At 36.3% G+C, this 24,946-nt stretch overlaps 1 protein-coding gene across 4 annotated transcripts in view; it reads left to right on the forward strand.

The window, feature by feature from the left end:
* poli (polymerase (DNA directed) iota) overlaps positions 1 to 20,110 on the forward strand; it is a 36,553-nt gene extending 16,443 nt beyond the window's left edge. For all 4 annotated transcript variants that reach the window (XM_039750414.1, XM_039750415.1, XM_039750416.1 and 1 more), the window contains 6 exons: positions 4,463 to 4,641; positions 10,789 to 10,880; positions 15,728 to 15,861; positions 16,181 to 16,386; positions 18,114 to 18,239; positions 18,911 to 20,110. In XM_039750414.1, the coding sequence (XP_039606348.1) occupies positions 4,463 to 4,641; positions 10,789 to 10,880; positions 15,728 to 15,861; positions 16,181 to 16,386; positions 18,114 to 18,239; positions 18,911 to 19,696 (1,523 nt within the window). In that variant the 3' untranslated portion in view covers positions 19,697 to 20,110. The remainder of the gene's footprint in view (positions 1 to 4,462; positions 4,642 to 10,788; positions 10,881 to 15,727; positions 15,862 to 16,180; positions 16,387 to 18,113; positions 18,240 to 18,910) is intronic.
* The last annotated feature ends 4,836 nt before the right edge of the window (positions 20,111 to 24,946 follow it).

Genomic DNA, 24,946 nt, shown 5'->3' on the forward strand with positions numbered 1-24,946 from the left:
TTGCTTCCCATGGTGCTTGTTGAGTTTCTTACCTGCATGTCTCTAAATAGTGTGTTGTGCAATTTAAATGCTGTGTATATGTACAAAAGGCAAATAATTTACCAGTTTCTACAGTGTTGTGATAAATCCCATGCCCATCAGGATAACTATTCCTTCAGGGAAGACACTTTCTCTTCTTGTTTCTGACAATGAGTGCACACCCAGTGTAGTTAAGCATTTACGTCATATGTGTTTGCGGTTGTTTTACTGTGGGTGGAGATGTTTTCATAAATGATGTGAAAGCGTTTGTGTGAACAACAATTATTTTTGTTTAAAAATGCCTTTTTTAAATGAAAATGTAATAATGTGTACGTTACCTTAATCACAGATTCAAAGTGTAACTATAATAGGTTCTGCGATGCTTAAACTACATTAAATTTGCTCAGACTTTATATCAAATTTAGGAGAGCAGTGGGAAAAGTAGGGATAACTTAAGTGTCCAGGAAGGCAGAAATTACCCTGCAATGAAGCAGAGCTCATTTTGTGTGCTTTACAGCAAAATATGTTACCTCAGGCAGATAGGACAAAGTAGAGTTTAAACATATCACACCAAAAAAACAGAAAAGGCGAAGACGCAATCCTTTTATTAACCGCAATAGTAGAGCCATTTTATTGTTAAGATCTTCTTTTAAAGGTTTTATTTCTTCTAGCACATGAAGCTGTAAATGTACTAGCTCAGAATTTTCAGCATTTTCCAGCTATGTCTTATTTTGACAGAGTTTTTGTCAGACTCCCTCCTGTGTGAGGAAGAGAACTGCAGAGCTATGTTAGCAGAAGCTGCGTGCTGGCATAAGGGCATCTCTTGCACAATTCAGCGTCTCTAGGCAAACCAGACAATGCAATTACTGTTTTATTCACATGCACTGGATCAAAGTTAAATTATTACTGAATTCGCAGGAGGCAAAAGCTGTCTTGGAAAAAAGTACTGGATTAGTTCATTATACTACAAACTCAAACATATATGCAATGTCTAGTCAATTATATTTTGCCTCTTCAGTTAGTTTAATAGCATCACTTTGGATTAGAGGAAATTGGAGTTCACTGGAGAAAACAAGTAAAACTTCATACCAAAGGCCACTTCATCCTTAAAAAAACAGACACAAATGTTGTGACACAGTAATGCTGCTTATTCTGTTATTGTGCTCTCTTAATTTGTTAAATAGTTAAAAAATAAAATGTAATTCCATTTTAAATTAACTAAAAGCAAACTCCAATTTAGTCTTTTAGTCAATTTAGATCACCATTACACTGTTTGTGTAGGTTAATAACCATTTTGTTTTATTATTAAATAGGCAGTACTAGAATAAAGAACCAATTGTACAGATTCTGAGACAGAGGGCCTTATAAGTTATGATTAAATGGATGATGATTTAGTAAGAATAGCAACGGATCTACAGTGATCCCCACCTATCACGGAAGTTATGTTCCAGACCCATCAGTGATCGGTGAAAATCCGCGATAGAAAGACCATATAAATAAACATTTTTTTTATAGTTTAAGCCTTAAAATACCCCTCCCACACGCTTTAAACACATGTAAACTTATTAAAACACACTTTGTAAACACGTATGATATGTATATGTTGGTCTAAGGATATGAGTAACATAATAATAATAAAATAATAATAAAAAACCGTATGCTTTGTTATGAAGGCTGCAAAGTACACTACAGGTAGGATGGACTTATTGAATTTTTCCATGATATAGCGGGGGCGCAATAGCTGAACCGTGATACAACGGGGGGATCACTGTATTACATTTAGTTATACAATTGTATATGCCACCTCTACCTTTAGTAGTTACCAGAGTTCTATCCTTGACTGCTTGTTCTGGTTGTAATATACATCGGTTTGCTTACTTAAACTGATTAAACACATTCTCACTCGTGAAATCTTAGAATAATCCCTTCCTTAACAAGCCGCAAACAGAGTTGTGTTTAGTTTGTCTTTTGGGATTACACTTGTGTAAATTTTCGTAATCATTTCAGTTATAACACATTACTCTAGTATTTTTAGTTACTTCATTTGGTTTCTTTCCCTGTTGCATGCTTTGTTTTATGAAGGTGTTGATTTGCCTGTCTAAAGTAAGACAGAATGCTTGGTAGGTTTAGTGCACATTTGGGAATTTCTCTTGATTCAGATATATTAGTTAAAAGTGCAGATGAAACTAAATTAGGTTGATCAGAGGTAGTCTAAAGGGAGCTAAATAAATACAGATGAAATGCAAATGAATTCTAATGTAGATAAATGTAAAGTGCTCAATGTCGGAAGGAAAAATATTAAAATATAATTATACCACGGGGGATCCAGAGAGAGAGAAGGCACATTATATGAAAAAAGACTTTTCAGCACTGTTACCTAACTGAACTTCTAACTAGACAGTGTGCCAAAACATTTGAAAAAGAAATAAGATGTGTAATTCAGTATAAGAAGATGTTTGCAGAGGACAGAGTACTATATTTTAGCTACAATATATAGTGCATTTTTGATGCAGCATCTGGGGTCTGTCAGATTTGTTCTTTTATCACAAGAAAGGTATAACAGCCTTCAAGAAAACTTCAAGAAGAGCTATGATACTTAGGTTAGGACTGGATTTTATAAGTTTTAAGGAAAGAGTAAAGAAACTTTTATTTTTTCATTTATAGAAACCTGAGGCTTGATAGAGGTGTTTACTATTTTAAAAGGTTCCTAATTTAATTAGAGTATTCCAGTCAGGAGTTGGTATACAAATGACAATTGGTCAATATTAAATCTCATATGTTACAAAAATATTTACATACACATAATTTTAGATCCAGGGAGCTAATTTACCAACAGTGTAGTTGAAAATTTCATCTACCTGGCCTTTATATCTTGAATTAGTATCAGTTTGGACTAGGTGTATAAATATGATTTGATGATCTTAGTATCCTTCCTCACTTTCCAACCGCATTTACTGGTGTGGGTTGCAGTGACTGCACGCTGAGGTGAACAGACCAGGCCAGCATTTAATACTGTTGTTCCATCAAATTCTGTCAGGGTGCCAAGCTTTGACACTCCCACATAGCAAGTGTACGCTGCTTAATTGTTTTCACACTGGACAAGGCCTACGTAATGAAAATCTCTTTGGCTGGTGTCTGCTTACTACTGATAAATTCCAGTGCAGGGAGTTTCAGACAGTGAACCTCATTGTTAATTCTTGTCATGTGTCAAAGTTGACTGGTGGCATATGCTCTCTACACAGTATAGGAAAAGAAGCACAGATTCCACCAAATACCCATTGAACTGGAGTTTGGATGACATGATTGGCAGATCCCAACACAGGCATCGCCCAGCCCCTTGCTGAGCTCTGACTCTTTTCCTTCCTAGACACAGCTCTATCACTGGCATTAACTTTGCTGATGTCGCCACTTTTTAGACAGGTTACGGAGAAGAGGTTTGCCTTCTGCCACAGTAATGCCAGGGCATTTATCTCGAATTTAATGCCAGCAAAACCAAGGGACTGGTCTTAGATTTCAGGAAACAAGAGGCAGACCACACTTCTGTCTGTATTGGCAGGTATCTTATGAAAAGGTTCAGTAGCTTAAAATTTCTTAGAGTAACAAACACTAATGACCAGATTTATAAACAGCACAGCACATCTTGGCTATAGTTGTGTATGCTTATCAAAACTTTTAAATGATCACACAAAGTCTGGATTTCTCCATCTCTGCTATGGAGTCGATTCTCATTGGATGCATTATATCCTAGTATAGCACTTGTTCAACACGGCTAAACACTACAGAGGGTGGTGAGGTAGGACAAAATATCACTGGCACAAAGCTGTGTTGTCCAGGATGTACATTATATAATGCACACAGACTTAAAAAAGCATACAGTATTATCAAAGTCTTTGGCCATCCAACACAGTCATTCTCCATCATCCTTTGTCCTGGTTAGCACTTGCACCATTAGATTCACATACAGTTCTTACTTTCAGGTCATACTGCTATCTTCATGATTGTACCAGGTGTATGTTATGTATTAATACAGGTGATTAGCATCTGTTGTCACATTCAGTATGTTGTTATATTCATTGTGTGTTGTTTGTATTATACTGCTGTCTCCAGTCTGAGGGAGACATACAAGTATACTTATTGTACAGTGCACACATGGCAATAAACATTGCTATAAGCTTACTTAGACACTGGCTGCTTGCTTAGTGGGCTGGATGAATGGTTGTAGGATTACACCTGTGATATTTGCTTATAACAAAAAAGTAAAAATTAATCATTTCAACTCTAGCTGTCCCTTTTATTATTTTCTTGCATTTCATTTAAGTTACATTACAGTAGGATATTTATCTATTTTTAGTAGTGTCAAGCATATAATTAATATATAAATATTTATATATGTTTGTGCTAAGGAAGCTAAATGTAAACTTAACTTTATTCATGCAATATTTAGGAGTTGGGTACAGAACAGCTGAGAAATTCCAATCTTTGGGACTCTCCTGTGTTCAGGACCTTCAGGCTTATCCTCTGGCTGCTCTGGAGAAGGAGATTGGAGCCACACTTGCCCAGCGTATGCATAGCCTTAGCCATGGAATTGATGATTCTCCTGTGAGCCCCAGAGGGCCCCCGCAGGTACTACAGCAATAGTAGAGTTTCTTGTATAACAGCACCTTTCTTCATATATTTTGATTTTCGTCTTTCATAATTTTGCTCTCCTTGTCATTTAACAAATTTATTACTGTTCACAGGATTTGTGTTCTTTTCTGGCATCAGTTTAAAAAGAGGTCTTGCCTTTTTTGTTGCCTACATTTTTATCTCGAGCACAGTGTTCTTGAAAGAATTTATTTGCCTTTTCAAAAGTAGAGCCTCTGGGCATCATGCTTTATAGAAATGCATGAAAGCACGCTTCTAACAGTTCATGTTAGCAATAACTTTGTTCTATCATTGACAGATGCTCAGTTGTTGGCTCCTTGCAGACACCTTTATAAACTCAGCAGTAACTATATTGCGACTGCAGTTTTGTTAGCTCTTCATTTAATTAATAGTTAACTGAAAAGTTCACACATTAATGCACCTTTCCTTTCTTTATGGAAAAATTTGTACAGAAAATGACATTAACCTGCATTGTTATAGTACATTCAAGCAGTAGCAATCAAAATGCTAATATCAAAAATAAGCAAGGGTGTAAAGTCAGGTTAAGTCAATTTTATTTATAGAGCGCATTTAAAAGCAAAGTTAAGAACATATTAACATTACCACATTAACCAAGTGATTGGACCAAAGTTTCAAAAATCATTTTGTTGAATAATATTCTTCCGAGCAATGATTAGAGAGTTTCTGCTCTTAGAGTTTACAGTACCTTGGGAGTTTAAAAAAAGCCCTGTTAGTGGTTTACCATTAGTAAGAATAATAAAATGAAGTGACACTGAAGATGGTTATTATTTCAAAGCCAAATGCAATACCTACAATGTGGACTCATTTCAGTTTAAACCAAGTGATACAGAAGAGCCTCAGAATATAAAAGAGGCCATTTACTTGTACTGCTTTCAGAAAACACTTGTTAAATTGTCAAATACAATTTATGTTTGGACACCCTTAAAATACAGCAGTCCTGTGCTTTGCTCCTCATGTAACACCTTAGATTTTTTATTTTGTTGGTACTTTTGTTAAGATTAATTTTATATGCAAAACAGTTACATCTTGTGATTTGTATTTATTTATAGGTTACTGTTTGCGGATAAGGTGTTGTTTGAGTAAAAATAGTTACACATTTAAATACAAACAAGTATGTTAAACTATTGCATATCCTACAGGCAATTATTTGTTTTGAAACAATGCACTGTTCAAATAAAAAAAATGTGTGAATGAAAAACACAGGCAACACTAGTATAACTGTTCACTGTCTATTTTTTTGTTGTTAGATATTTGATTAAGATAAATGGGCAACAGACACACCTGATATAAAGACACAAATATTCACTTTTAGAAAGGAAGAAAACATCAGGCAGCCTATTTCAGTTTGGCTGACCAGACTGAAAGAGTTGTGCAAAGAATGTTCCACTGTGTTAAATACCGTAGAGCTGACTCAGTCACCTTATATTTCTCTTCCAAGCCATTGCGCCTTTTTTCACAATAATGTTATTGTCAATTTACCAGATGCTGTTACAATATACTGTATCCAACCTGGCTTGGAAATAATTGGCCAGATTAATGCGCTATTATGTCCTCCAGTGCACAATCAATTCATATAATGTTGAATAACTGACTTTGGAAGTCAGACAGAGGAAAAATATGTACAAAAGATATTTTATCGTCCTACATCTACTATTTTCTATTATTTACAAATACACTTCCAACATTTTTGTATCTTAGAAGACCCTAGCATCAGACCTTTTTGGAATTAATTATTGTGGACTTTATAGCAGGGTATTAACAACAATAAAATTTATTTCTGTAGCACATATTCATACATAGGATGCAGCTCAAAGTGCTGTATGAAATGCCAAAGAAATAGTTACAAGAAAAAAAAAAATTTGTTAGGCAAGAATAGTAATAAGTAAATAACAAAATTAAAGTGTACATCAATATGGGCATGCATAATGTAGATATATAATTAGTATCGTATTCTAAGTCTCTAAAGAGGAGTACAGCATGTTGCCACGCCCACCATACGATGATCCTAATTGGCAACCTCCCGAGCAGACATGTAGTCCAGTCCCACCTTCCAAAATGACTCTCTGTCTGCCTCAGCCAGGTGTTACGTGGACATCCCCTTGGCCTGGTGCACCCGCTTGGGTCCTCAATAATTAGGGAATCGCGCCACATGGCCGTTGTGCTATAACTGCTCTAACTTTCTCATAATGCAGGTAATGTGCCTCATTTTGAACTCCATGAGCAACAGCACATTAAACACAAAGTCAAATCAGCGGTACCCAGGGATACTCCAAACAGACACAGTGCCAACGCAGTCCAGTCTTTATCACAGGTCACTGGATAGCATCCATGTCTTGCAACCATATAGCAAAACAGGAAGCACCAGAACTCTAAAGACTTAGACCTTTATCCTTTTGCAAAGATTTCGGGAGTGCCACACACCCCTTTCCAGCAACCTCATGACCCCCCCATGCTCTCCTAATCCGTCTGCTGACTTCATAGGAATAGCCACCAGAGACATAAATATCGCTGCAGAGGTAAGTAAACCTCAAGACAGACACACACACTGTTGATGGCTTTGCCCAAGAGGTCATTAAAGGCCTGGATTTTGGTTTTTATCCAGGACATTTTCAAACCCAGACACTCAGACTCCTTGCTCAGTCTCTCGAGAGCCCAGATCAGAGCCTCCATTGTCTCTTTGAACATCATAGCATCGTTGGCAAAGTCAAGATCAGCAAATCTCACTTCACCAACAGATGCCCCACAGCCCTGCCCAACACCCAGTCCATGCAAGCATTGAATAGAAAAGGAGCAAGAACACACTCCTGACAAACCCTAGAATCCCCAGTGTACAGGCCAGCCATGATATCCAGCAACTTTGAGGGGATCCCATGAAGTCTCAGGATGTCCCACAGGGCAGCTTGATCTGCTGAGTCGAAAGCTTTATGAAAATCGACAAAAGCTCCAAAGAAACTCTGATGATATTTGTGTTTGCGCTCCATGAGGACCCTTAGTGCCAGGATGTGGTCGATGGTAGACTTCTTAGGCATAAAACCAGACTGCTCTGGTCACTGGTAGGTGAGCAAGTGATCATGGATCCTATTGATAATGACCCTAGCAAGAACCTTACCTGGCACCGAGAGCAGTGTTATCTCCTTATAGTTGCCACAATCCAGACGGTCAACTTTCCCTTTCCAGATAGGGGCGACAGGTCCTGGTTTGCAGTCTGTTGGGATGACGGCCATTTCCCAAATGGAAGCAAAGATAGCTTGCAATGACAGGAGGACAGCCTTACCACCAGCCTGGAGTAGTTCACCCCGGATACTAAAGATCCCTGCAGTCTTTCCTACCCTCAGCTGGTTTCACCACCTGTGCAATCTCAATGAGATTATGTGCTTCACAGCTAATTGGAGGATCATCCTCAAGACCTGTGGTCCCAGAGATATCCAGATTGTAAAGCTGATCCTCCGGCTAGGATGTTGGAGAAAGATGAGTGCAGAGAAAGGGAAAAAAAAAAAAAAGTTCCAGGGCTAAATGACTGCCCAGCTTCCATTGGGCATTCTGCATAACATAAATGTACTTATAAGCAGTTCCTTGTTTTTTCCAATAAGAGGATTCTTCTTATTATTATTGGCTCAGTCATTTATACTCCTGTTTCATAGATTCAATGTCCTGGGTTCTAATCATGCCCAGTCAGTGCCTATGTGTAGTTTGCATATTTTTGAGTCTCAGTAGGTTTTTTTCTCCTGTGTCTTCAGACATGAACATTTTAGGTTGATTGGTGATCCTAAATTGATCGAGTGTGTAGGGATGTCACAAAAACCAATACTATACAATATACAATAGTAATGTTCCAAACATGTAACAGTACCGTGTTGTTTACAGTATCAGTAGCACCGAGGAAGTCGATGATGCACTCAGGCGTGACTGCAAGTAGGCAAACTGCTCTGGAAAGCACAATCATACATGATAAAAACTGAGTAAAAACTGTGTATAAAATGGTTTACAGTGTTGCATGATACACTACCTCATCAACACATGTCAAAAAGAAAAACACAAGACATAATGTCTGGAAAATGCTTTTGTGTTAACAAATGAGAATTTCAGTGTCCGAGTGAAGGGATTGTACGTATTATTTAAAAAATAAAAAAGGAAGAAAAAAACAACACACACAACATAGGCTCAACTTATTGCCATTTTTATCGCAACACGGTTGAGAAACAGATTTGTACGTGCTTTGAGAGCAAAACAATGGCACTGATCAAATGAGGTGTAATAGTTTAACTTGTATTGTCATGCATTTGTAAGAGGAGATGAAAAGATAACACGATTAGTTGTTTATAAATAAGTGTCCTATACAGTCCTGATAAATGAATGGAGGCTTTGCATTCATTCTCTTATTGTAATGAACACTTCCACTGATGTCCATCAGTCCAAGCATCTGTCCATTTTTTAACAGTGTTTTTACAGTTCAGGGTCGCCCTGAGGTGCGACTTACACACATCCACAGGACTGTGGGATGTGCAAGGACTGGCAGTGCATATCGCTGAAAGACACAAAGTGGTTATTTGACTTATCTGCATTGGAGATGATAGCTCCATTTGTTAATACCAACCTGAAAAGTATGTAGTGTTTCCGATGCTTCCAATGATAAAACACATCTCCCTATTAATACGACGTACTATGTTAACACAGACACTTAATCGCTGAAATATGCAGTGAGCAGGACAAGCAAATCCGTGTACTGTACTTCAATGCTAAATATAAATATGCAACCTCTGAATTTGTGTGATTCGATTGATTTTTGAAGGCAAACTAATATTTATTAGTATAAAACATAAGGAAAAAAACACGTCATATATTTTAATGTTATGCTGAAGAATGTAATGCAGTCTCAACAGGTATACATTCATTGAGTACAGGTAACCACAACCCCAGTAATTTTCAAATTCTGGTTTTGTACACTGGCATAACAAATAAAGGCTGTTTAACAGGAGTTCTGAAATAAAGGATTCAGGGAAAACTGACATGTTTAATTTCAAGAAAGCTTTAAAATTGGGCCAAATATAAAATGATGGCGGGACAGATTTGGAAAATTAAATACAATGTGTTTCTGACATTTGAAATTTAAAATTAATTTGATAAATCCATTCAATTTTACTCATTAGTAATATTTTTTGAACCAGCTAAATATCAAACATAAAGCTTCCAACAGAAAATATCACAAACCTAAAAGACTGTTTCACGGACAATCCAGACTTTAAAAATGTATTGTTACAAAAACAGCTTGAAAGAGTTGGTTAAAATATTTGGAATTCACTAATTGAACAGTACATATATAATAATGTTTGAATTTTTATATTTATTTTAGATTATAAGCAGTAGTTTTCAATTACTAGACAGAAAATGTTAGACTACATTTACATTGTGCACATCCAAAAATAAATCGGGTAGTTCATACTTTATAATCTCTATATTGAAATCCCTCCCAAGATTATAAACTCCATATTTGCTTTTACACTAGGGCGATCCCAAACTCTGGTACACAATAAAATTGAAGCCCTGCATTGTATTTTGATAATTATGAATGCTAGTACTTGTTTATTTATGTTATAGTTGAGTAACTACTTAATAGATATACTAGCATTTTAAAACTGTTATTACTGTTAGTATTTAAATATTTTATACGGTATTACAGAAAATGCCACAATGTTGTTCACTTTAGTAAAAGAGGTACTTTAATAAAAGGCCAGTGAATGAGATTTTGTTTTTTGCCATGGTATTGAAAGATTTTGAGTATCATACATTTTTACTGGTATTGGCATTGAGTACAAAATTTCTGGTATTATGACTTCCCTACTTGTGTATGTGGGTGTGTTGTACAGTGAGCTGGTGCCTCACCCATGGCTGCTTTCTGTTTTTTTCCCCCAAAGCTGCCAAAATTAGCTTGGGTCTCACTGTTATTCTGAACTGGATTAACACAATTTGAGAATGTTATGTTCATATTTTGAGACTATGGCAGTAACCCATACAAATATAGTCTGCATTCAGGAACTATTAACTGTCTAAAGCACTGCAGTTAAAAACTGTTAACTATCTATTCAAAACTGTATCATTCTCTAATAGTCTTTGAGTGATGAAGATTCCTTCAGGAAGGTCTCCAGTGAAGCAGAAGTAATGAAGAAGATTGATGACCTTCTAGAGAGTCTGCTTTTCAGGTACACTAGAATCGATTTCACTTTACTTTGTTACCTAAATTACATTGTTACATAATGTTCATATCTTATTACTGTGTAATCTGTACTTATATGGTAACCATTCACTTTATACAAAAGGTCTGAAGTATAGCATAATAATGTGGATATTCTCAGTTGCCTAGCTAAAGTGTCCTGAGAGAACGTGTTGTTTAAACGTACATATAGAATAAATTGTGTTTAAGGAGTGTATGGAATCAAAAAAATCCCATTTCATTTTACAGAAATCTTTAGTTACAGCAATGTTCCCAACTCAAAATCATGTGATCCATTTCCAGTTGACCATTTTTACATATAGTGTATATATTTATTTATTTATTCCAGTGTTTTCTAATTCACTGTAAGTTTTTGACAGGTGCTACCATGCATAGCATTTATTTAACATAAAGACCATAGAAAAATAAATGCTCATTTTTAAAATAATTGGGTTGCTACTGACATGTTATAAATATTTAATGAGAGTTCTTATTGTATTAAACAGGAGAACATACCCCAAAAGGTTTCAGAAGGTGAAATGAGAATATACTGCCAAATACAGCACAGTTGGTCCCTCAGCCAAATGAAATTCTTAGAAAAGTAGACATGTGAAAATTCACAAGTGCATGTGCAGTGGCAGGCCAATGTCAACACACATAATGCCTGCCTTTATTGAGAAAGATGTCTTACTCTAAGATAGCCTAAGAAGCCAAGAGATAAGGCATTTATGAGATCATGATACTGTTCATAAAGATGTATCTGTGAATCCTAGTTGTAACAATGGCATAAAATAAATTATTTAAAAAATTCCTTTACAAAAAAAAAAACTCCTTTTGAGTGAGACCTGAAGTCTCTTAAGATGCAGTTATTGAAAAAATATCATTTTTATAACTTTGAAATTTTGTATAATGGGGTAATGTTAAAAAAAATGTAATTGAACCTTTGTATAATGAATAAAGAAAATAATATGCAAATGTTAATAAAAGGCAAAGTACTTTGCACTTCATATACAGTGCCCATGTGTTCTGTGGCATGGTCTGGTGTAAAGACTAATACTTTCTTTTAATAGAGGTCTTAAGAACAGTACTGTGTAATGCACTATAGTGTGCAATTTCAGAAAGATATACGAGCAGCAGGAGATAAAATACTCTTAGTTACTCATAAAAAGTATACCCTGAAACAACACAGCAGTGAATGCCCACAGCAGAGCACCTTCCAATACCCCCAATACTCCTAGAGCAGTGTTTGCTAACCTTGGTCCTGGGGACCCCCTGTGGCTGTAGGTTTTTGTTCCAACCAGATTCCTATTCAGTGACAACACCTGATAGCACTGATCTCATTTCATTAGCTGGTATTATTTTTCTTTTTATTCTACATTCAGAAAAGCACAGCAGCATGATGTTTACATTTATAAGACATTTAGAAATATGTCTGCTATTGTTATAGATTTAAATGCTTAACTATCTTTTGTTGATTTCTTTATATTTAGCCCTTTCTCTGTGCAGTGTTTCCCCTTCGTTGTATCTTATTAATGACAATTAAAAATGAGCAGAGCAGACACGCTAGCAAACAACACTGAATAATCAAAGGCTGCAACTACTTTAGCATCAGACCCACTAATTGAACAATTAGAACATCTAGAAAAGCAGAATGAAAATCAAGATGAAAATATTGTTAAAAAGAAAAAAATACAGCATTATTCCCATATAACTGCTAGGTACTGTATATACTTTGTGTGTGTATATATATATATATATAGATACATATATATATATATATAACCAGATTCCTATTCAGTGACAACACCTGATAGCACTGATCTCATTTCATTAGCTGGTATTATTTTTCTTTTTATTCTACATTCAGAAAAGCACAGCAGCATGATGTTTACATTTATAAGACATTTAGAAATATGTCTGCTATTGTTATAGATTTAAATGCTTAACTATCTTTTGTTGATTTCTTTATATTTAGCCCTTTCTCTGTGCAGTGTTTCCCCTTCGTTGTATCTTATTAATGACAATTAAAAATGAGCAGAGCAGACACGCTAGCAAACAACACTGAATAATCAAAGGCTGCAACTACTTTAGCATCAGACCCACTAATTGAACAATTAGAACATCTAGAAAAGCAGAATGAAAATCAAGATGAAAATATTGTTAAAAGAAAAAAATACAGCATTATTCCCATATAACTGCTAGGTACTGTATATACTTTGTGTGTGTATATATATATATAACCAGATTCCTATATATATATATATAACCAGATTCCTATTCAGTGACAACACCTGATAGCACTGATCTCATTTCATTAGCTGGTATTATTTTTCTTTTTATTCTACATTCAGAAAAGCACAGCAGCATGATGTTTACATTTATAAGACATTTAGAAATATGTCTGCTATTGTTATAGATTTAAATGCTTAACTATCTTTTGTTGATTTCATTATATTTAGCCCTTTCTCTGTGCAGTGTTTCCCCTTCGTTGTATCTTATTAATGACAATTAAAAATGAGCAGAGCAGACACGCTAGCAAACAACACTGAATAATCAAAGGCTGCAACTACTTTAGCATCAGACCCACTAATTGAACAATTAGAACATCTAGAAAAGCAGAATGAAAATCAAGATGAAAATATTGTTAAAAAGAAAAAAATACAGCATTATTCCCATATAACTGCTAGGTACTGTATATACTTTGTGTGTGTATATATATATATATATATATATATATATATATATATATATATATATATATAACCAGATTCCTATTCAGTGACAACACCTGATAGCACTGATCTCATTTCATATATATATGTGTACCAAACTTGGTTTTAGAATTTCTATATTGTTCCCAAAACACAGAACTTGGGAAATAACAAATAACTTAATTAGCCCAGGAGTCCAATTAAAAACAGAAGCTGGTTGGAACAAAAACCTGCAGCCACAGGGGAACCACAGGACCGAGGTTGGGAAACACTGCTCTAGAGCATCTTGCTGCACCTTCACCCTAATACACTTTCAATGAATACAAGCATTTATGCTGTCATTTTATCCTGATTTTAAAGAACCAATCTTTGAAGTTATTTATTTAACTGAGTAATTCATCTTTTTTCTGTGATAAATGTTAACCGGGGTTTAAAATTGATATGTTTTTTCTGCTATTTAATATGGTGCACATTAAACATCGAGCAGTTGTGAGACTTCAAATAGATCCTTTTTTAATACACTTGACAGGATTTATATACCAGGAGACGGCTTGCATTCTGCTGTCAATATGAAACTGAATCTGAAACTGACCACAAGGATGAGCTGGCATACAGGTGGAGCAGCAAAAACGAAGGAGCTTGTTATTGACTTTAGAAAAAACAAAACTGACATCCAGCCACTCATCATTGGCGGGGCCTGTGTGGAGAGGTTCCCGGTGTTCAGGTTTCTGGGCATTTAGCTGGAGGATGACTTGACCTGGAGCGCCAACACTAAGGCGCTGCTGAAGAAGGCGCAACAGAGACTGTATTTTCTGAGAATCCTCAGAAAGAACTATCTCCCCAAAAATCTGCTCCTTGCCTTTTATCACTGTTTCATCGAGAGTGTGCTCACGTATGGACTGTGTGTGTGGTACGCCAGCTGTACTTCATTGGAAAGGAAAGCGCTCCACAGGGTTGTCAGGACAGCGGGGAGAACAACTGGCTGTACCCTCCCCACTCTGGAACAAATCTACACCTCTCGATGCCGAAAAAAAAGCAATAGACATTTCACAGGATTAATCACATTGCCTCTTCCAGCTTTTGCCATTGGGTAAGAGATACAGAGCAATGAAAACCAGGACAAACCACCTTAAAAACAGTTTTTATCCAAAAGCAATCGTGGTCCTGAACTCAAATAAAACTGCTCCATATCATTCTCTGAATGTGCAATGTAGACCTTAAGTCAACCAGTGCAATTTGTACGTTTAACTAGTGCAATTTGTATATATGATAAGTGTAATTTGTATATATTTACAATGTACTTTTATTATTATTCCTTGTTTTTTAACTCTTACGCCTCATACTGAGTCGACAGCACCTTCAATTTCGTTGTTCTTTTGTAAAAAGTAACAATGACAATAAAGATTTATCTGTCTGTCTTATCTATCTATAAAGTTGATGTATTCAGAAGTGGATAATTCTAAGCATTTCATTTTATTTGAAAGTATTATTATCTCAATTATCAATAATTTTCCTATGAAATGGATTGCAAGATATGGAATGTGTCTGTAATTGCTGCTGTTTTTATCTCATTACTTTGAAAGCAATTTACAAAATAATCTTGGCAAGTAAAAAACAGCTGCAGAGAATTAATATCAGGTTAATTATCACTGGTCGGGCAGAGTGGTGGCTAGGGATTTTCACTGGTAATCAGAAGGTTGCCGATACGAATCCTGTGAACGCCAAAAGTGACTCTACTTCATTGGGCCCTTGGGCAAGGCCCTTAACCTGCAATTGCTCTGCCCTGGGTATGACGTTAATCTGCATCAACCCCTGCATGTAGGTCCTCCAACCTGCAGGAAAAAACTTGGGGGTTGGTGACAGAATTGGCACACCGGCAACCATAAAAAAAAAAACTTGCACTGTTCCACTCCATCTGAACTTGTGTGGTGAGGTGTCACCATTTGCATGGCTACACTCGGGTCCCAATCTGGGACCCTGAGTTGGTTTGTCATGTGGTGGGTGTGGCAATGTGCTGCATCAGTGTGTGCTCCTAACCTCTCTAATTATCACTGCTGTGTTTGTTAGGTATTTTTGTCGTATTGCTGCTGTTCTGTTTATCAATGTTTTTTTCTGTCTGCCCAAGAATGCAAAAAGATGGAAGACAGCCTCGTACCATACGACTAACTACCAGACGTTTCACCACTGGCAATAAATGGCACAATCGTGAGGCTCGTCAGTGTCCTATTCCAAATCATATTGGACAAAAAATTGTTGCAGGTATATTTATGACATTTTTATACTTTTCACATTTAATGTTAATTTTAACATTGACCAAATGTTAGGAAATTTTTTGTAATGCATATATGATGTAAATAATTCTAGAGTACAATACTGTCAACAACATTGTAATATTTTATTATTTAAGAAACAAATGCACACATATAAATTATTCAAATCATAGAAATATAGCAATAGGAATTTTTTTAAAAGGTAAATATAAATGATGTTTGCCATTCGTTATACTCATGGAAAATGATCTTTTTCTCACATTAGAAAGTGTATGTTAATCTATTAATTTCTTTTGTTTTTCGGCTAGGATGCCCTGAAGTGAAGGCTCATCTAGTTGACCTTTGCATGAAGCTATTTGCTAAAATGTTTGATCTGAAGATGCCATTTCACATCACTCTTTTAAATGTGTGCCTGTCCAACCTGCAGCCTGTTTCTACCTCATCCAAAGGGTCCATTGGGTTCTTTCTTACCAATGGAACTAAAAGTCCTTTGAAATCCACTGTTAGCACAGAGGTAGGTAAAGATAATATAATATACTTTACTTTACTTTACTTTACTTTAAATTTCCTAGTATATATTAGGACATTTACATATAATGAGGACAATTTCTGTCAGGTCAAGAAAGAAAGAAATAGCAGTGTGAAGCTGAAGTCAGGACAAGTAAACTGCTGAAACACATTAATGTCTAAAAAAACATAGTTTTTTTTATTTTTTTAAATTGTTTATAAACACACTGATAAAGGGAAGATGAATCAGTTGTGGGCCCCAAATCCTCTTCCTTGTAACTTTTTAAAGCTTCTTTCTTCATCTGCTTACTTAAGAAATCATAAAATGTTTTGTGAGCATGTATGGGGTAAATTATGAGTTTACATATGCTGTGGTAAATTGTACTGTTAATCTGCATTTTTCCATTAATATTATTGTTTTAATGAACAGATCAAATATGGTAAAGAGTTATAGAAGACTTTAAAACTGCCAGTCTGACACCTGTTTCGCCTAAATTTGTGACTCCGGATATTTCAGAATTTTGCTATTCAGTTAATTAACCTCCTCGGCAGCTGCAGCCACAAACCACAGTTTCTGTGTAAGAGCACCACCTAGAGCACATGTGAAGAATATACATAGAATGTGAAAATGTGTGATCTTTTTCATTTTGATTAGTGATTTGATACAATTCATTACTCCCTGAAGGCAAATTGTGTATTTGCATGACCTTTGGAGGTCAGAGTGCAGGGTCAGCCATTGTACAGTGCCCCAGGAGCGATTTTCAGGTTAAGGGCCCGCTCAAGGGTCCTAACATAGGAAGGTCCCCTTTGGCAGTAACGGGATTTGAACCGACAACTTTCCAGATACCAGCTCATTTTTGTCACTTATTGAAGAATACATTAAAACTAAGTTAATTTTATATCCAGTTACTTATTTTCTGTTATTGTTGACAATTTCAAGATGTAAATGCTGTAAAATGTTCACCACTAGATGCACTAGCTCACATCATAGTACCCAGTGATAAACTATAATAGACTGAAACTTTACAACAGAAAATGCAGATGTGGAAAAGAAACTTATGGGGTATGAGACTGACTTAATAATTATTTGTGAAATTGGCAGTATTTCATGCAAGTATTGCTACCCTCAATTTTACTGTATTCTGTACATTTGACAATATTGACCCAGTACACACATAAACTAGTAACAGTCTAATGATACCAACAATTATATAAAAAGCAAAATCTTTTTTTAAAAAGAAAAATTATTTTTATTTTTTGTCCTTTAGTCTACTCCTGATTTTCTTTTGGTATAAAAGATATATATGCAATAGCAGGTTTCAAGCAGAGAATAAAAAAATAAATTAGAAACATAGTGAAAACAAAGCAACATATGCATTCACAATGAATATTAATGGTCTTGCTCAGCCCTAGACCATCAGTTAAACCAATATAATTTAATTATATCCATTTATTATTTACGTACCTAAACAACAAAACTAAAATGTGTGCTTGGCTGGATCCTACTCCTTAAAAACACTATTACAAAACACACTACAGCTTTTGAGTCATTATAATACAGAGAGATGTTCAGTCTTTTTTTCTGGCCTTAATGCAGTGTACAACATACATGTCCAGTCAAAACATAAAAAGTACCTTGCGTCGAAAAGCTTCAGAACTGTTACTGGTTTTCAAAGCGTGCTACTTTGTTCACAGAGCTGAATACTTAGTTATACTGTGCCATTTGAATCACAGGTTTTGCTCCAGCCGAGTGAAGTTGGAAAGTCCCAGAAGCCTACGCTGAATAATTATTACTCAACCGGACAAGAAGAATCTGAAAAGAATCCGAGATTCAGATCTGTTACATGTTTCTGGCAAGAGGTGAAATATCTGTGGAGATCTAACATTGGTATTGAAGTCATTGGGTGAATAACATAAATTGGATTACAGATTGGTATCCATTACTGGGTTTTTAGTCATAGTGTAGCACTGCAAAGTGATGTTGAGGAAGGTAAATGATTATCTGAAATTGAAAATCTAGTAGGTTACTTCATGGAAACCCAGCTCCTCCTCCTTGTCATCACTGTCTTTTAAATGGCTCCACTACATAGGTACTTCTATGGGGACCCAGTGGCTGTGCTGTAAGTTGTAATACCACAGATGCAGGAGCTCTACTTTAAGAAACATTTTTGCAAGTTACTCTCTGCCCAAGGTTCATATTTTAGACTCCCACTAACGCGTTGTAAGACTATATTTGGTATTGGAGCCCTGTTACATTATGCATGAATAAGTAATATGAAGATTGTATGTTTTCTGGGTTTATTGTGGAACTCGTTTTTTTGCTAAATTGCTTCAGTTGTGTTAGTGTATGTGTGAGATAGTAAACACCCATGCATTTACTAAAACATTAATTTCCAAAATCTGCTTTACAGGTATCCAGTGGTTTAAGAAGAGATTCACAAAAGAAAATATTTGCGTCGATTTGTAGTTTTATGTATTGATGGGTAATAAATGGGAAAGCCAATACTTTATTTTTATTTTCTGTTTTAAAGGGAAATACTCAGGGGACTGCGGATCCAAAGAATTCTATTTTAAACACATGCAAGCATCCTGAGATGGTCTCAGAGGAAGACACAGTAATGGTTAATGAAGACTCTAGACTTACCTCTAACATTTTATCAATGGAGGACCAGACTGAGAGCATCAGGGGCACTCCGTTTTCAGACGGCCGCCTCCCTCCAGAAGTTGACCTTGAGGTGTTCAGTCAGCTCCCTGAAGACATCCAAAGGGAAATTGCTGGCAGCTCTTTGACATCAACCCCGGACTCTACATCCTCATTTCCTTGTTTTTCCACATTCAAAAAGCAGTCAGTACAGCCTGGTGCAAAAGGGAAAATGTCTTTCTTTCAAAAACATCAGCCACAAATGAAACATTTAATTGATTCCATACCAGAGGGAAAAATATCAGACTGTATATATGGGGAAAACAGAAAAAATAGTGAAACTTTTTCAATGAAGCAACCCGAAATCAACATGCAAGTGGTCAGTAAGACTCCTGCAAGCATCACACCAGACCTGTCACAGGATGAATCTCGTCAGAAAAGATTAAATGATCACAGTATGGTAACTGACGTTCCTCCCAGTGTGGACCCCAAAGTGTTTTCAGAACTGCCCATTGAGTTCCAACGTGAACTGTTAACAGAGTGGAAACAGCAGAAGCACACATCTAAGATCTCAGTGAATAAGCATATGAGCAAAAACACAACCAAAGACGGTAAACCAGCTTCATCCAAACGCAGTCAGACCAATAGTTTATTAAAATACTTCAAACAAACATGAAATTGACAGAACAATGAATACGTTTATTAACACGTTGTGTTTAATATTTTTGTTCTTACAGAGAGAAGTGCAAGGTTTTCTTCAACCCATTATTATTTTGGCTTTGCCGTTAGGGAAAATAAAAATTGTGTCCACGTAGTATTGTTAGGCATCAGAAATCATTAGTCATTAACAAAGTTAGGCATTTGTTTATTTGCAAATTCTCTTTGTTCTCTTAGTCTGCATTCATCCTTACATTTCACATAAGTGGATACTGTCCCTATACTGCCGTATAACTGTATTGTGTCATATTTTCAGGTTCTAATATGGACATTGCTAATGCTATACACGTAGTAAATATGTATGTATAAGTATTTTATGTTTATTAAAATATTTTTGTAATTGCATCCTAATTAAACCCCATGTTTAAAATGACAGGCCAGTTTTTGTGAATTGCAGGCAAAGTAATGGAATAGATGGATATGATTTGCTGTAAAGTTTAGGTGTGTTTTTAGACGGAAATGAGGGTACATGTTTGCCAAATATGCTATAATTTTGTTTTAGATTTTATATTTTTAAAGTAGAAATATTCAATATTGGTACCAGAACAGTATGGCATGTCTAATGAGAAAGATTGAAGAGAATTAGTAGATTCAGCATCCTTAAGTCTGTATAGAATTGCAGGTGAGAAGGTTAACAAATTCTGGATTGCATACCCCCCTCTGAGGAATACTGGTTAGGTTATGCTTAAGGTGTATATTACAACGTACGAGGTACTATTACAGACATGTGAACTAGGATGAAAATCTGCAAAAACTACTCTGATAGTCAGGTCAGATGATTCCGTATTCAGTTACAATAAATAGTCACTGCTGAACTACTAGGAACATGTTACAGGCCTAGTGTGAAATACGGTGGCTTCCTTAAACCCTAAAGAATTAAATTCTTAAACCCTAAAAATTAAATTTCAAAAGCATTTACGATATTATAAATCACTCCATGGCTATTCCTGGGTTAGTAAAAAGTGTTGTAGCTGTCTGCAGGCTCTTCACAGGCTGAGCAAGGCTTGATGTTTGAGTGGCAACAGCATGTCGGGCAAGGGAGTAGACCACATCTTTGAAGAGCTTTAGGATGGAGGGTGGATACTTTCAGAGAAAAAGTAAATCGCTGTACCGCACACTTGCCTTGGTCTCTGTGACGCTGTAAAGTGTAATGGTGGATAACGTGATGCCCACATTGTTTATATTGTGGAGGAATGCTACCTTGAAATGGCTTGCTTCTGCTTTCCATGTTCTTCTCTTACAAGAGCTACACCAATTAGTTCAGGGAGTATAATTATGTTAATTGACAGGATGAAAATAGGGCTGCAACTAATGATTATTTTGATAGTCGACTAATCGTTCAATTTTTTTTTTCGATCAGTCACGATTATTTCATGCCTGACTATTTTGATGCCTGCGACCTGTGGTTTGCATATCCTGTTCAGGGCTCCAGTGTAGGTCTTACCTCATCTGCTCACGTCTGTCCACCTGTGAATGTCACCCTGATGTCTCTGCATTAACACGATTAAAATTAATAATAATCAAATTAAAATAACAACCAGTGAAACATATGAATTTGAAAATAATCAGATGTTTTTATATTAGTGTGACCATCACAATAAAAAAGAAATACATTAAACAATACAAACTAAAGTACACATAGTCTTTAAACACAAAAAGTGCATTTAACTTAACCAAAAGTGGCCACTGGTGTGTCTTTAAGTCCAAAAGTTTAAATAAAGCTTCAACTAAAATAAAATAAAACAATAATGTACAGTTTATAAAAGATTCAGTTCATATATTCCTGATTGCAGTGCAGGAACATGAGCATTTCGACGTGCTCTGGTGTGAGGCTGGCTCTCTTCTTTGAGACAATGTTCCCAGCTGCTGAGAAGAGACGCTCAGAGGGAGTAGAGGTAGCAGGAATACCTAAGAATAATTCTGCAGACAGAGTAAGATATTTTCATCATCACACTCTGAAAGAAAAGTGTTGTAGTTTGTCACATCATGTACTATATTATGCCAAAATAAAAAAAATAATGAGACTAAAATATGTAACAAGGTAATTACTGCCAGCACACCGGAGCCAAGTATTTTCAGAAAAGTACATTTGTTGAACACCGCAACCAGCTAGAGTCGGTTTCCAGTGCAATTTGGAAGCACGCCGAAGCTGAGTATATGTGGCGACATATATTCGGCGACATACATTCATTGAACTCCGCAACAGGCTAAAGTTGTTTCTCAGTGCAATTTACCAGCACGCCGGAGGTGATCAGTCAGTGCCGTATATTCGTTGAGCAGCCAGCTCATGACCACTGGCGGCCCCAGCAGAACTGCAGCAACACTGTCTCTGGGATTCAGCCGCTTAACGAGACGAGCCTGCAGTCATCTGCGTTTATCCCTGTGCGTTTGCATGCAGGCAGCTCAAGCACAGTTGGCTCGGTGATATACTGAATTTCATCAGTGACTTCAGTTGCATATTGAACATATAGTAATAGATTGTTGGAGTATTTTTTTTTTTTTTTATAGTTTTTACAGTTCATTTGCAGTCTGTAAAATGATCAGTGTTGCAGTAATTGTGATGCTCTTTGCATGAAAAAAATAAGTGTTCTGTTAAAATTCTCTGCTCTGTTGCCAGCAGTTCTCTTGGGCCGCTGCCCGGTAGTGGGCCATGGATCTGGGGTTGGGGACCCCTGCACTAAGTGATAACATAATCCAGAACTAATTTATTGTGCAGTATATTGCATAGTACCAGAGTAAAGTGTCTGTGTTCAGATAACTCTAGAGGACTAGTGAGACCCCCAGATTTTGCATGCTGATTACAAGAACATACTGTAGATAGAAGAATGAATCTGACCCTGCATATCTTAATTTAAAATGCATTAATCTAGACTTGAGGGATCTGTTTCTTTCATTGGCATTAATGGGACTTTCCTCATTACTCTGTGCAACAATATAGTTGATTGATTCAGAATTTACAGTTTTATTTTGCAAATGCATTTCAAGAGGTCTGTTGAGATTATGATGTGATGATGTAACATTTGAAACCTGCTTAACCAAGTTTAGAGTTCTGGGGAACAATACTGGGCATTTGGCAAGAATCTACCGTGGGTTGTGGCACTAAGGCATTATGCAGCCCATGCCAACTCTCACATGGGACCAGTTTAGATTCACCAATTAATCTCTTAATAGCTTTGGTTTAAAAAAAAACTTACTCAGAACAGGAAAATGTGTGACCCAGGGTGCTAGGTCCATGACAGAGCACTCTTAGCTATCATGCAGGCACAAAAATGCTTGATTAAGCCTGATCTTTTATAGAAATGTGGTGAAGCAGTTTGTACATTTTTATGATTTAATTTCTTAAGAATGAATCTCTTTTGTATTTTACAAATATTATAGTATTTTGTTAAATATTACACAACAAGTATCTGTAATCATCACAATTATTATTCACAGCACTGGCTTCCCAGTCAAAGTTGATTCCTGCTTTGTGGCCAACACAGCTAGGATAGGCACTGGCATTGCAGAATCCTAAAATTGGATTAAGCAGACTCAGCTAAAAAGCAGCTGAATTATTCACAACAAAATAAGGTAAGAGCCAAAGGTTATACAGCTTGGCACGTTGTGCTTCTTGCTTCACTCCAGTGTACTTTGGCTAGCCTGATTTTAACACTGGACTTCTCATGTATAAGAAGGAATAAAAGAGGAGCACAAAGCTGGACTTAGTGTGTGCATCTAACCCTATAATTCTGCAGGTTCTGACTGTCTGGCTCCTGATGATGCCAAACAGCCCCCAGTTTTGATTTTGTATGAGGTGGTATTGTTGTTACAGGAAATAACATTTTTGTTAATGAGTAGAATAATAAATCTCTCTGATGAGATTATTTCTGCCAGCTGGCCTGGATATTCCCCGGTAATTCCAGGAGACCTACTGGGGATACAGTGATGTGGACCAGCCACACTGCTTTGAACCTCACCAGGAAAAGTAAATGGTGAAGATAGTGAAGTGGTCTTGCCAAAACCTAAGGCTGCTGAACAAATAATTACATAAAAAATTACATTTTATTTATATAGCACCTTTCCCATGCTCAAAGATTCAGTAAAATGTACAAATTATTATTCAAAATACAAGCAAAGTTATTAAGCATCACACCTAATGAATTAAAACAACATGGAAGAATGTATACAGAAAGTGGAATCTCAATTAAAGAGCAAAGGTAGAGAAATCCCCTAAAGGAGAATGTTTTGTCATGGACAAAGCAAGGAGTGCCTAGAAGGGGGATTTCCAGTCTCAGTCTTAGAGAGATGCTGTACTCACAAATTTTTGCTGAAACTAATGCTGCGTTCACATCAGATGTCAGAGCTGGGAATAACGTCACACTTGAGTTGACTGACATCCAGTAAACATTCAGAAAACCAAAATAGACGCATCCAGGAAAAACTTTGTTGTGTTTGATCCATCGTAATAAATAGCAGTTGATAACAATAGATAGGAACGGGACACTGCTGTATGTATGACTGATTTAATGAGACACTAATAGACAGAAGTGCTAATAAACAGTATAACACTACAGCTTTCACTGCAGTGTACGTCACCATTTTGGATTGATTTCATGATCTGAAGTCAGACAAACTCGGGCCTGACAGACCAGCCTTGAATTTCTGAGTTGGAGATCAGACTTATAGGGGTGTTCCAGTTGAAAATTCCAACTTCACACGGAGTGTAGCATAATCCCCACACAAGAAGCTAGTCCCTGCTGTTCTTTAATTCTATGTCCCGTTCGTACCATCAGACTTGCCTTTGAAGTGATTTAATTTTTTGTGGATGTCCTTATAGTGTTTTATGGATTAAAGCAGATTAGCATTTCTTGGTCCTTCACTTGTATTCTTTCCAAGTGCTTCTATGAAAAAATCATTTCATGATGAATACCCACAGGTGCAAATGGAACCAACATAGGTAGCAAGGTGTTGGTTTCTTTCTTTCTTTCTTCAACAGGTTAAGCAAACAGGAAAGAGTTAACAAAGCATTTCTTGGTCCTTCACTTGTATTCTTTCCAAGTGCTTCTATGAAAAAATCATTTCATGATGAATACCCACAGGTGCAAATGGAACCAACATAGGCAGCAAGGTGTTGGTTTCTTTCTTTCTTTCTTCAACAGGTTAAGCAAACAGGAAAGAGTTAACGAAGCAAAGAAGTATTGTTAATTTGAATAAAGTCAGCGTCATATTT

The sequence above is a fragment of the Polypterus senegalus genome, chromosome 4, assembly GCF_016835505.1.
Source record: "Polypterus senegalus isolate Bchr_013 chromosome 4, ASM1683550v1, whole genome shotgun sequence".
NCBI classification, from domain to species: Eukaryota; Metazoa; Chordata; class Cladistia; order Polypteriformes; family Polypteridae; genus Polypterus; species Polypterus senegalus.